The sequence below is a fragment of the Ricinus communis genome, chromosome 7, assembly GCF_019578655.1.
Source record: "Ricinus communis isolate WT05 ecotype wild-type chromosome 7, ASM1957865v1, whole genome shotgun sequence".
NCBI classification, from domain to species: domain Eukaryota; kingdom Viridiplantae; phylum Streptophyta; class Magnoliopsida; order Malpighiales; family Euphorbiaceae; genus Ricinus; species Ricinus communis.
Window position 1 is genome coordinate 10310555 of NC_063262.1, and position 13350 is coordinate 10323904.

Below are 13350 nucleotides of genomic sequence, written 5' to 3' on the forward strand. Positions count from 1 at the left end.
AAAATTATAATAATTAGCGTCTTATGTTGTAAGATAGTTATAATTATTATTAATTATAAATAATATTATAAATTGTATTTATAGATAAATGTTATTAGTTTCAAAAAATTATTTTAAAAATATAAAATATTTATTAATTAATTTTGATATCATAAAAATTAATATAATAATATTTATTTTTAAAATTATAAATTATTATATTAATTAATTGTTTATATATGAATTGCATGGTTGATATTATTATATGACTATATAATTAAATTTTAAGAATATTTAATATTTAATATTTATTGATTATATTTTAAAAATAACAGCAAATTAGATATTTTTTACAATTTTTTATTTTTTATTTTTTACTATTTTAAAATTTTATTAATATATTAATATAAATTTTTATTGGCTGACTCTAATATTATATAAATTACTATTTTCTAGAATTAGACTGTAATATCCTAAAATAATAATAAATAAATAAATATTTTTTTTCTTTTCTTCCCCCTCCTCTTTTTTTTTCTTTTTCTTCCTTTCTTCCCTCTCCCCTGTGTCGCCTCCTTTCCTTTTCGCGCCTGCCCCCGCCGACACTCTCCCCCCTTTCCCCTCCCTTACTAGTGCCACCTTCTCCTTCCTTCCCCCTTGTTGCTGACATCAAGCGTGGGAAAGAAGAGCAGCCCCGCCGAAACAACCTCTTGCTGCCGTTCTTTCGCTCGCTCGACGTTGGAAATGAGCTCCCTACCGTCGAAAAACCCTGAGCCGAGCTTCCTAGCCGTGTCATCCCTGCCGGCAGTAGTGTGCAGCCTTGCTGGAGTTGAGACTTTTCGGCCTCAATCCGATGGCTTCGGGCGAGTTTCCGACAAAAGCAGTTACGTTTTCGGACTCTCCGCAATTCAAGCTTCGCATGGGCGTTTCCTGATTCGAAATTTGACACCATTGGCAGCACCGGTTTTCGGACCTGGTGTTTTCCAGACGCCCAAAATTTTAGATTTTCAGCTTGGTATAATTTTGTTTGGACCTTAAAAATTATTTTATAATTTTAGAAATATTATTCCTATTAATTATCAATTATGAATAATTTAATTTAATTAGATTTTATTAATTATAACTTAGATATAAATATTACAAATTAATTAGTATGATTAATTATTGTACCGTTTTGTGGTAGATGTGGTTTTGTTTGATTAGTTTAAATATTAGAAAATTTTTGTATGGGTTGGTTCTGAAATAAATATTAATGACGGACCGTCTGTAATTAATTGTAATATGTAGTCTGTTGCAGTGTCAGGAAAAAATAATACAGTTTTGGTGGCCCAACTCCTGTTAAATAATAGCCGAATATTTGAAGTGTTTCTAGCAAGTTCTTGACCCGTTATAGGTGGGTAAACGTTCATATTTTAGGAGAGGTTCTGCCGAATTTTCGATAGAATTTTCGAGTCTGAATTTCTTAGACAGTCTAATCTAAGAGTCTAAGCCTAGGAAAAATTAAGAATATCTTATTAATTGAGTTGTTTTCGTTAATAGATAATTCGTCCATCTAGCCAGCTCCATCTGAGATGTAAAAGCAAATTGCAGAACGCGATAATGTTAAAGTCATATAATCAACTGTACCCTTGTCATGTCTAAATTAAATGCGATATTAATTGATTAATAATTATTATGATTATTATTAGCGTTATTACTTGTAATTTTATTTGATTAATTAGTATCATTATTAGAAATTTTATCTTCGTTGTTGTTGTTATTATTATTATTATTATTATTATTATTATTATTTCTGCTATCATATTTATCGTTATTTTATTATTATTATTATTATATGTTTGCTACACTCGAGACTATTCAATTTTAATTCTTAATATGTTACTGAATAATTTATGTTTACTTATGATTTATACTATTATTAATTATTATTAATGCTATGGTTGTGATATCGGGATAAGGCGACAGTAGAACATACCATCCCGGTATTAATCGAGCGGTAGTAAAAAGGTTATTTTTAAGATTTGCCCTGATCGAGTACAACTCTCTAGGCTGTAAAAATTTGATTGCTGGAGGAAGGTTCCTAGTTGAGCGTTGCTCTTTAGGCTTATTTGGGAATAAAGTGACTAGGCTCCATTTAAGGATCCTGATTGAGTTTCGCTTTGAACGCCGGACCTATTGGAATAAGATAGCCAAAAAGACTCAAGTAGTATTGGGGTTAGGATTCTGCTGAGGTACTCGTCCCATAAGCATTTAAATTGTATTTTTTTGAATTATGGCATGACAAATATTCTAATATAATATGATATGTTATTCTGATTAAATAAATATTTTATTGAGAAGACTGTATTTGTTATAGGATTAGATGATTTTAACTCACTCTCGAGATTGACAGTCTCGATTTTAAATTTTCAGGTGACAGTTAGGTTCTCCATCGTCTTTCGCTTGATAGCCCGATTTTCTTCTCCTTCGGACTTATTGTAATTAATTTTTATTTTTACATTTTGAATTATTTAAAATTTTAAACTCTCCGCAGTAGTATACGTTGCATATTTTGTTTGATTTTAGTATGTAACAAATTATGGAATGTTTGCTAGCATCCAGCTAGAGATTTGTGAATAAAATGTTGGGCTGATTTAATAGTATGTATATGTATGTATATTTGAATTGTCGATTAATTAGCCTTACTATGGATCTTGGTAGCCTTAAACTTACCTTTTTTCTAGTGCCGGTCAGGAGCCCACAGATCAAATCGTCAGTAGACATTATTATATAATTAGAAAATTAATTTATTAATAAATAATATTTAAAATATTATTTTTAGAATTAAAATTGTTATATAATTAGAAAATTAATTTATTAGTTAATATAATATTAAAATACAATTAATATGCCATATTTTAAAATAATTATTATATAATTAAAAGACTAGTTTATTATTAATATGATATTCTTTAGGATTAGAATAGTATATAGTTAGGAATGTAATTTATTAATCAATAAATTAATATAAAAAACTACAAAATATACATAAGCATGAATATTATGTGTCAAAAATAAGCACACATATCAAAATAAAATTTCTATATGTCAAAGAAATTTAGGTTTCATAAATTAATATATATTAATCATTTACCCGTGCATTGCATGACTGTTATTATTATTTCAGTTATAAAATCAAGTTCATAAATACTATTTAATAAAAATTTCTATATTTAGCATTACTTTATAATATTTTCAAAAGTAATAAATTAATTATTTTTAAATATTCTTTTGAATTTTTTTAAATTTTATTAATAATAAGAAATTATTTTAAAAATATTTATAAATCAATTTTAATATAAATAGTTAAAAATATAATTTAAGATATTATTTTTTAAATTATAATTATTATTCAATTAGAAAACTAATATTACTCAACATAATATTAAAATATAATTAATATATTAGTTCTTAGGATAGAATTAGTATCATTATTTGATTAGAAAACTATTTATTAGTTAATATAATATTAAAATATAATTAATATACTATTTCTTAGTATGTGTCTAATTAGAAATGTGACTTATTAATCAATAAATTAACAGAAAATTTATAAAATTACACATACGAATTTCATATATAAAAAATAATTACATATGTCAAAATAAAATTCTATGTATCAAAATTAAATACACATATCAAAAGAATTTTAGATTTTAAAGTTAATATATATATATAATATATATTTTTATTTTTTAAAAATAAATGTAAGAAAATAAAGTAATAAAAATTATTATTGAGAAATATTTTTTTAAGATTCTTAAAAAATAAATAAACATTTTTTAGACAATACTATTAAAAATAAATAGGAAAAAAGAAATTATTTTAAAAAGATATTTAAATTAATTTATTATTTAGAATAAGTCTTATTAATTAATTTATTGATAAAAATAGATAAAATGTTATCTAATTAAAAAATTAATTTATTAATTAATATAGTGTTAAAAACATAATTAAAAAGCTATTTGTAATATATAGTTATTATTTAATTAGTTTACTTAGGTATTTAAATTAATAAAATTGCACATAAGTTGGATCTTATAAATAAAAAATAAATATACATTTTAAAATAAAAATTTATATATTAAAATATAATAATATATATGTGTATATATATATATATTTCTTGATTTATTTTGTTTGTGTTTAAATCTTTTATAATTAAATTAAAATAAAATCTAATTTGATTATTGACCATATTGTTTGGATATAATTTCATCTTTTTTTAAAAATTTATAAATTTTAAAGTTTAATATATCTAATGTAATTTAAATTTATTTTAAAAAATAATAATAAAAGAATGAAAGTGGGTTTCTCTGATGAATAAATCAAATTAAAGAATCATAATAATTTTAAACATTAATTTATAATTTTAAAATAATTAATATCCTAAATTTTCTATTTTTTTAACAAATGAAGATATTTTCATCAAATCAATGAATTTATATATTTAACACAGGACATTGGCGAAATTAATAAAAAGCACTCATTTGCAAACTACTTCAGAAATTCAAACACTTAAAAACAAAAATTCATACTCTAAAAAAGCCAAAATTAAAAAATTCAGAAAATGTTTTTCTTTCTACGACAAAGTGCAGACTAAAGTAAACCTAGTTACTGATTGATTTAAATAGCAAATTGGCCCCTGAACTTACAAGCAAGGTCCAAATTGCTCCAAATTAATCATTTTGGCTAGATTATCTAAGGACAAAGGGGGTCAATTTACCCTTTCAAAAGGCAAAACTATTTCAATTCCTAAAGTTTCTCCTTACTTACATCTTTTTTCTATTTCTTCTTTCCTTTTCTTTTAAATTTTTAAATTTTTAAATTTTTCTGTGTTTTTTTATTAAATCTTCTTTAACACTAAAAAGATAAAAATTTGGATTAATTATTTATTTTTAAAAAATTTTAGTTATCACTTTTTAAATATTAATTTTTTAAAAATTTAATAGCTCCATCTCTTCTCTTATTGCTTTAAGTAAAAGAGTATATATATTTTTATTTTTTTTGAATAAATGTAAGAAAATAAAGTAATAAAAATTATTATTGAGAAATATTCTTTTAAGATTCTTAAAAAATAAATAAACATTTTTTAGACAATACTACTAAAAATAAATAGGAAAAAAGAAATTATTTTAAAAAAATATTTAAATTATTTTATTATTTAAAATAAGTCTTATTAATCCTTTAATCTATAAAACTAGGTACAAACGTCATTATCAAGTATTCTTAACAGATCCAAACAATTAATTGGATAAAAAGATAGAAAAACAGAAAAGTTAAACACCAATATAAATATTTCCATTATTAAAGTATAACACATATATAACACAAGCAGCAAATAGAAAAACCAGAGACACAAACGTAAAAGAATCTTGAAGTCTGAAGGGGAGGGTCACTATTTTTGAAGCTTTTGTTATATTTCAAGGTACAGTTATTGCAGTAAATTTAAATAACGATTTCTCTCAGTTCGTTTTTAGTTTAAGAAAGTTCGTTTATTTTTTTATAAATATGGGATTTGATTGTTGTATAAATTTCTTGCTTTTCCATTCTCTCTCTGTAGGTTTTGTACGGACCCATTTGATAGTTTTTGTTTTTTTTTTTGAATTCTCTTCTTTAATTGTGCAGAAAGAGAACTGAAAGAATTGAAATTTCTTCCTTTATGTGTTTTATTGTGCCTTATGTTCTTTCAATCTTATTTGGTTTTATTATTTTTTTTGTAAAGTTGGTTATGTCTATCTTATGTTTCCTGGAAATCTGACTAGCTAGGGTTGTTTACTTTGTCCAAAGTGCAGCAGTGTAAAGTTTGATGCTTTGGTAGAATACAGATACTAAGATTAGTAAGATAATTGAAATATGGAGACCGGAGGCAATTCTTTACCCTCAGGTCCTGATGGAGTGAAGAGGAAAGTTTGCTATTTTTATGACCCAGAGGTTGGAAATTACTATTATGGACAGGGCCACCCCATGAAACCCCACCGAATTAGAATGACTCATGCTCTTCTTGCCCATTACGGTTTGCTTCAGCATATGCAGGTCCTTAAGCCTTTTCCTGCTCGAGATAGGGATCTGTGCCGCTTCCATGCTGATGATTATGTTGCTTTCCTCCGTAGCATTACCCCTGAAACCCAGCAGGACCAACTCCGGCAGCTCAAACGCTTTAATGTTGGTGAAGATTGCCCTGTCTTTGATGGTCTTTACTCCTTTTGTCAGACTTACGCCGGGGGTTCTGTTGGCGGTGCTGTTAAGTTAAACCATGGTCTTTGCGACATTGCTATCAATTGGGCTGGTGGCCTCCATCATGCTAAGAAGTGTGAAGCTTCTGGCTTTTGCTATGTCAATGATATTGTCCTGGCTATCTTGGAGCTTCTTAAACAGCATGAGGTTTGTCTTTTGTTTTACTTTATTGCTCTCATTTTCTAAGCAAACATATATCTTATAGTAACTTCTATTAACATGTTTTTATTGCATCAGTAGATTTAAATATCCATACTCATTATAGTTGCTTCCAGATTGGTCATACACATCAAGTTCTTATATGCAACAAGAAATAGTCTGGTAAAAGGTGTTACTTTATGCTCTGTATGCCTTTAGGGGCATTTTCCTATTCTCAGTATTTATTATTTTTTGTTATTAATACTACACATGCCACTGATAATTATTGCCATCAACCAGCAATTAGAAGACTGGATTCTCATTAAACGTGCCTTATTATGGTGTAAATAAAGAATTCAACTCATCCTACCAGACTACTAGTTTAGTTAACCTTCTCCATCTTTAATCTGTTATAGAGCAGTGACTGACAACTTTTTAATCTGATGATTTAATTCTTCTTATCTTTTGTTTAAATCTCATTTGGTGAAGATAGTTGTCAGATATTGGTGGCTTATTATTCACCAATGTAGTTTTTATTGCTTAAACACTTTCCATGCGCAAGAATACTGTTTCTTTCATTGTTGGGAAATTTGCTGCTTTCTGTTTCCATTTTTTTGTACTTTTTTTATTTTCATTTTCTGTGTTTGTCATTTTTGTTGAAAATATGAATTTATAAGTAACCTGAAGCTTTTTTGCTTCAACTCTTTCTTTCAAGCTTATGCATATATCAGATAAGGACTTTGCAACATATGAAAACCCAACATTTCAAATAAAGGAAGTTTTGATTAAAATTAGTTGAATGATTAGTTTTATACTACTGATAAGTAGTTAAATAATATTTTGAATATAAGAAAGTTTGGTTGAACTTAGTGAATGGTTAATTTTGTCAATTTTGAATTACAAAGAAAAGTTGCATTTTAGTAACAAATATTGCTTTGGCCATATCTGTGCCTTGTCGAATTAAGAACCTTGTCATACATGTTTTGAATGAGATTCTAATTTGAGCTATTTGAAATAGCTCTATTACATTCAATATTCTACTATACAGGTGTCAAAATTCAACATGTCTTTGTACAAAACTCTTTTCCTTTTTAAATTTATAGTAAATATCTCTTAAGAGTATAAGTGTAAATGAAAGCATTGTTTTCATGAAACCACCGTAAAGTATCAACCAACTGTTCTTAATAACCACGCCATGATATTAAGAACAGAAAAACCAGTAGCCAAACTTAGATATCTGAAGAAGAGCATTCATGTGTAAAATCCTGCAAAAAGTGATATACGTGACAAAGATTCGTTCCATAGGAGTTGATACCCCTTGCCATCACTTTTGATTTAATTATGAGGACCAGCTTTAAATTTATTTCAGTTGAGTCTACAGGTCATGCATCTCATAGCTCTTTACTTTGGCTGGAGTTTCTTAGAGAATGGGAGAGTATGTAATGAGTTGTTTAACTCAACTCTACTTATCTTGGCTGGACTCAGATGTGAGTTAGTTAGACTCAACTATGCTGATCTGCCGTAGCTAGGTGTTTCTTCATCCGATAATTTGAATGGGAAAGAATATATACAAGTTATAATGAAGTATAATTAACTGCCATTTCTGTTGCCTATTTGAAACTTGGGCTGCAATATGCCTAAGCAGTTTTATGATGTATACAAGATGAAAGAAATTTTTGGATTTTTATTTTTTAATTGCTAATTTGAATATCCTTTAATGTTCAACTTTCTTTTTTTCTTTTATTCATTTATTTTATTTATTTACCTATGTGGATACTCTCTATTTGGGGCAATCAGTTTTATACTACTAGTTTTAGTTTAGGAGCACTAATCCTAATAGGAAAAACTAGAGTAAGTCGGACTCTGATAAACTTATTTGATCTACCTATTTTTTTTTTTTTGCTTTTCATCATTTTATGCTTAATAGTTAGACTACCGAAGTTGGCTTATTGGTGGTACGCCAACGTTATACTGTTAAATTCACAGCTTGCTGTTCATAACACCAGCTAGATATGGTTATATGATAGACAAAGTTAAACTGTATCGCATGATATCTATAAAAAGACTTGCATTTCCACCTTAGTATATTGAGTTTAACCCACTCGCCCAAATGGCTGTTGTAAAGTAGTCTATAAGTTTTAATTTCTATTTCTTTTTTTTTTCTTTTTAGTTATTAGAAATAATTGTTTATCTTTAATTATGATTTGAATCTTCAGATCAAAATTTGAATCCTATTGTGATGAGTTGAGAATGAAATCACGACTTTTGTTAGTAGTCTCAGTTTCAAATGACATATAAGCATGTTATACAAAATACTTAAAATATGTGACATAAATAAGAAATATTAAATGGTCATGTGGCCAATTGGTAAGGTGCCTGCGTTTACATCATTGATGTGGGCCATAGACCCTCAGCTATCTATTCTTGTAGACTTCTACTGCATATATGTGAATCAGATAAATTACAATTTGTTCTCATGTTAAGATGGTAACAAAAGTATTGAAGCTCGTATTCTTATCTTATGGCCATATGAAAAGACATTTGATCTTGTCTTTCTTAAATTATAAATTTGGATTAGCTATTACGAATTCTTCTCTTCTAAAATTTGATTTATCTGTTCTGCAGCGAGTTCTTTATGTTGATATTGACATTCACCATGGTGATGGCGTAGAAGAGGCGTTTTACACTACTGATAGGGTAATGACGGTTTCATTTCATAAATTTGGAGATTATTTTCCAGGTACAGGGGATATACGTGATATTGGATATGGGAAAGGGAAATACTACTCCCTTAATGTTCCATTAGATGATGGAATTGATGATGAGAGTTATCATTTCCTATTTAAACCAATTATTGGAAAAGTAATGGAAGTATTTAAGCCCGGTGCTGTGGTTCTTCAATGCGGTGCTGACTCATTATCCGGGGATAGATTAGGATGCTTCAATCTGTCAATCAAGGGTCACGCAGAGTGTGTCAAATTTATGAGATCTTTCAATGTGCCATTATTGTTATTGGGTGGTGGTGGTTATACCATTCGCAATGTTGCTCGCTGCTGGTGCTATGAGGTAATTTTTTCTCTTAATTTCTTTTCTCAGTTTGATTTACAAATGGAGACAACTTAAAGATGGTATTCTTTTATGTTAAATGTTTTCTTTAAGCTGATTACTTTCTTCATTAATATGTTTTATGCAAGGCAGACAGGAGTTGCACTTGGAATGGATGTTGATGACAAGATGCCACAACATGAGTATTATGAATACTTTGGTCCAGACTATACGCTCCACGTCGCTCCTAGTAACATGGAAAATAAGAATTCACATCCGTTACTTGATGAAATACGGTCCAAGCTTCTTGATTATCTTTCAAAGCTTCAGCATGCACCCAGTATCCAATTCCAAGAAAGACCCCCGAACACTGATATTCCAGAGGTATGAATGCTGGTGCTTCAATTCTAGCAATTTATTTCTATCTGTCAAATTTTATTGCATTTCAGCAGTCTTATTCACACAAGTAGGTTATTATGTTATATTTATCTGATGACATAACATTTCTAGTCATAGCTGGCATTGCGTTTCTGCATTTCTTCTGGATTCATCTACACATACTATAGCATCTACTTTTACTGGCTGAGTTGATACTTCTTGTTTTCGAGCTTCTTTTGCTGGAAAATCTGAATTTAGGGCAAAAGTTGATCTGGCCGGTTTAACATTTCATTTTCCCTTCAGTATTCTTATGTTTCTTGTCTTTAAACGGGAAATCGCGAATTGATGCTATAAGTGACCACAGTAATGCGGAACCGGATAGCATTTCCTGTGTTACTTTACAACTACAATTCTTAGAAGATGTTTAGTAGACCATGCTGAAGTGGAACAGAATTAAGATTTAGAATGATGAATAAGAAATTTATTTAGTCAGTTCCATTATGTTCTATTAGGTCTTCTCTCCAGACTTCTATTTTTGCTTGTATTCCAACCCATTTGTTTTCCTTGCTATTCATGATAGTCTAGTCCTAATTTGTTTAATAGTCTTGGCTTATGTAATAAACTCTTACCTTTTGTGGTTGACTGAGAACGATCAGGCAGATGAAGATCAGGATGATGGGGATGAGAGATGGGACCCCGATTCTGACATGGATGTTGATGATGAGCGGTATTTATTTTGCTCCCATAACTTTCCTGCAAAGAAATATTTCCTCAGATTTTATTGCTGCTATTTTCTGACTTACCTTCCGTGCAGCAAGCCATTACCAAGCAGAGTGAAGAGAGAAATCCTCGAGGCCGAGCCAAAAGATCTGGTATGCTTCCGATGTCTTTTTCTGTGGAAACATTAAATCATTAACTTTTGCTTCACCATATATATTAGGATGTAGGGCATATAGATGGTAGGTTATTTATAGTTTATGCCCTGACGTCTTGATGGTTAGAAAAATTTGGATAAAGCTCTTAAGCTCTGAGGTGAGTTTAATTGGGAACGAAATAGGTGCATTATCTTATGTTGCGTTATTGCTGTTTTGACCTCCAACGTATAATTAAACCACTTTTGTTTTCTGACTTGCAACGGTATTAACTTACTATTGAAATTGTAAGGATTATATTTATAAATTTCTTAAAGGCATGCAGAGTTTTTTTTTTTTTGGCTGATCTTTATAATTTGTATATCAATGTAAAATCATGATTCATTGTCTTGTGCCAAAAAGTAAAAAAACAAAGAATCAATGTAATACCTTTGTTTATCTGTATATTTTCGGGCTCATGGAATATTTGCCCACTCTGATCTGTAATTTGTTTTGCCTGAATAATTAGTGGTTCTGGTATCTTCAGGAGAGTCAAAAAGGAATTGCTGACCATGCTCGAGGCTTTGAGACAACAGCAGACGAGTCCGCAAGTGCAAAGGTTAAATTTAGTGCTTAAGCACTCGGAAAATGCAACTTCACGTAAGTGGCAAATGGAAAATTTATGTAACACTTTTTGTAACTTCAATATTCTTGCTTGCAGGCTTTAGATATCGGTGCGATGCAAATTGATGAACCAAGTGTGAAAGTTGAACAGGATAACATGAACAAGACAACTGATCAAGTGTTTTCCAAGTCATGATCCAAAAGTCCATGTTCATAATTGCGTCTGATCTGCTAATTAATGTGTATGTAGACATTATTTAGCTGCTGATGGATGAGACTTGAACGCCTGACGAGCAATACCAGAATAGTACAAAGGAAATAGTTCTGTTCTGAAAATGCAGATTGTTTAAACAAGTTGTATGCACATTTTTGGACGCTTGGAATGAAGCTAAAAGTATTGAATTTTAAGTACCTTATATTCTTTTCTTTTCTTTTCTTCTTCAGTGCAATGGCTTCAGTATTTTGAATACCAATAAAACGTTAGTATTATCAGGCGGTATTTTGCCAATGGTTTGTAACTATTATTCATTTGGGTATCTTCTTGACTGCTTCATTTTCTTCCAATAAAGGTGTGAACCAATCCCAGTTGACATTAACTAGAGAAGGATACAGTGATTGCAGAAGAAGCAGAATCCATTGGGAAATGTTCTAGGCAGACAAGGTTGGAATATTAGTTGGCCGAATTGGCAAAAAACAAGGCAAGCGCCTTACCCAACTCAATTCTGGTACTTTAATGCATAGGTTATCGGCTCAGCATTGGATAAGAATGAGTGAAATACCCAGAGGTTCAACTTTTACACTTTCCCGAAGAGAGCTCAAAGTCGACTACCTATAACAGCAGTTTCTCTAACTCTCTAAAATATGCTAATCTTCCTAACCTGCTAGCTCGAATTCATTCTACTCAGAAGTTAATTAATATGGTTGGAAGGAAGGGTGAAACAGGAGTCAGTATAATCCAAATCCAAATCCAATTGGGCAGACTGAGAATAGAAAGGATTCCAATCCTCGGGAATTGGTAATTCAGTTTAGTCAGCATTTTGAGAAAACAAAATGAGGCTGAGGTGTTCGCCTACGACCAACTTGACCAAATAGTGGAGTAGGCTCCAAAAGAGGAGCAACAACGCTATCCTACTGTTTACCTCAATCAGTAGTATCTATACTACTGATCATGAGCCTAGATTGAACAAGTAAGGAAGAGATTTTTGGAGTTGATGTGATGTAGCCGATGACTTCAACGATAGCAGAGCATAACTTAGATTTTCTGGTCATCCATTTTTATATTTATATTATATCTGATTAAAATTTATAAAATTTATTTATAAATTTAAAGGTTATATGCTTTGGATGAAGTGAAAGTTCTATTTAATTATATTTATGTCAAATTGATTTTAGCTAAACTAAATTTTAATGAAATAAATAAAATTTTTAAATAAATTTCACATTAATAAATCAATATATTTCGTAACACTAAAAAATATTTTTCAATTTAATTATTTCTATTTTGCTATCTTTCTCATATCTTTTTTTTTCAAAAGAAATGAATTTTTGTATAAATTTTAACCAAATATAGTATTTTTCTATAATAAAGAAGTATCATATAATTTAGTTTTTCTTTGAATATTTGTTACCTTATAAATTAATATTTTTAAATTTCTATAATTAATATTAGTATAATTCTCATTTTTAATAATAAAATCATGTATTAAGTGATCTAGCGTACAACTATCTACATTGAACTCATGTTGAATAGAATTAATATATATATACATAATAATTTGATTAGAGATAAAATAAAATAATTTTAATATAAAATTATCATATTGTTAAAAATATCTTGATAATTGATTTGAAAATAAATCGCCTAAATGATTTTATTATTGAAATTTAATATTTTATTATAAAACAATAATAATATTAATCAGTAGGGTATTAAATTGCAAAGACAAAAGCACAAAAATACTTTTTTGTCAAAAAGAACTGCAACCCTTTATGTGTAAATTCGCCTAACCACAATATATATTTTCATACATTTTTCTAATATTAAATTCTAAAACGCCTCCGG

At 28.9% G+C, this 13350-nt stretch overlaps 1 protein-coding gene and 1 long non-coding RNA gene across 3 annotated transcripts; both read left to right on the forward strand.

Moving 5' to 3' along the window:
- Positions 1-414: 414 nt before the first annotated feature.
- Positions 415-2618, forward strand: LOC125370668. Its single transcript, XR_007216712.1, has 2 exons — positions 415-991; positions 2389-2618. It is a non-coding gene; the product is annotated as an uncharacterized LOC125370668 (long non-coding RNA).
- A 2668-nt stretch (positions 2619-5286) lies between these two features.
- LOC8267962 (histone deacetylase 19) lies at positions 5287-11704 on the forward strand. Of its 2 annotated transcripts, none has more exons than XM_015726980.3 (8): positions 5287-5443; positions 5811-6399; positions 9016-9456; positions 9589-9819; positions 10470-10540; positions 10628-10685; positions 11194-11283; positions 11386-11704. In XM_015726980.3, exons 2-8 carry the CDS (start codon positions 5872-5874, stop codon positions 11482-11484), a joined length of 1518 nt encoding a protein of 505 aa, XP_015582466.2. In that variant the 5' UTR covers positions 5287-5443; positions 5811-5871; the 3' UTR covers positions 11485-11704. The 2 variants fall into 2 exon arrangements, with proteins under 2 accessions (XP_015582466.2, XP_002531796.3); XM_002531750.4 differs by having other exon boundaries at positions 11212-11283.
- The last annotated feature ends 1646 nt before the right edge of the window (positions 11705-13350 follow it).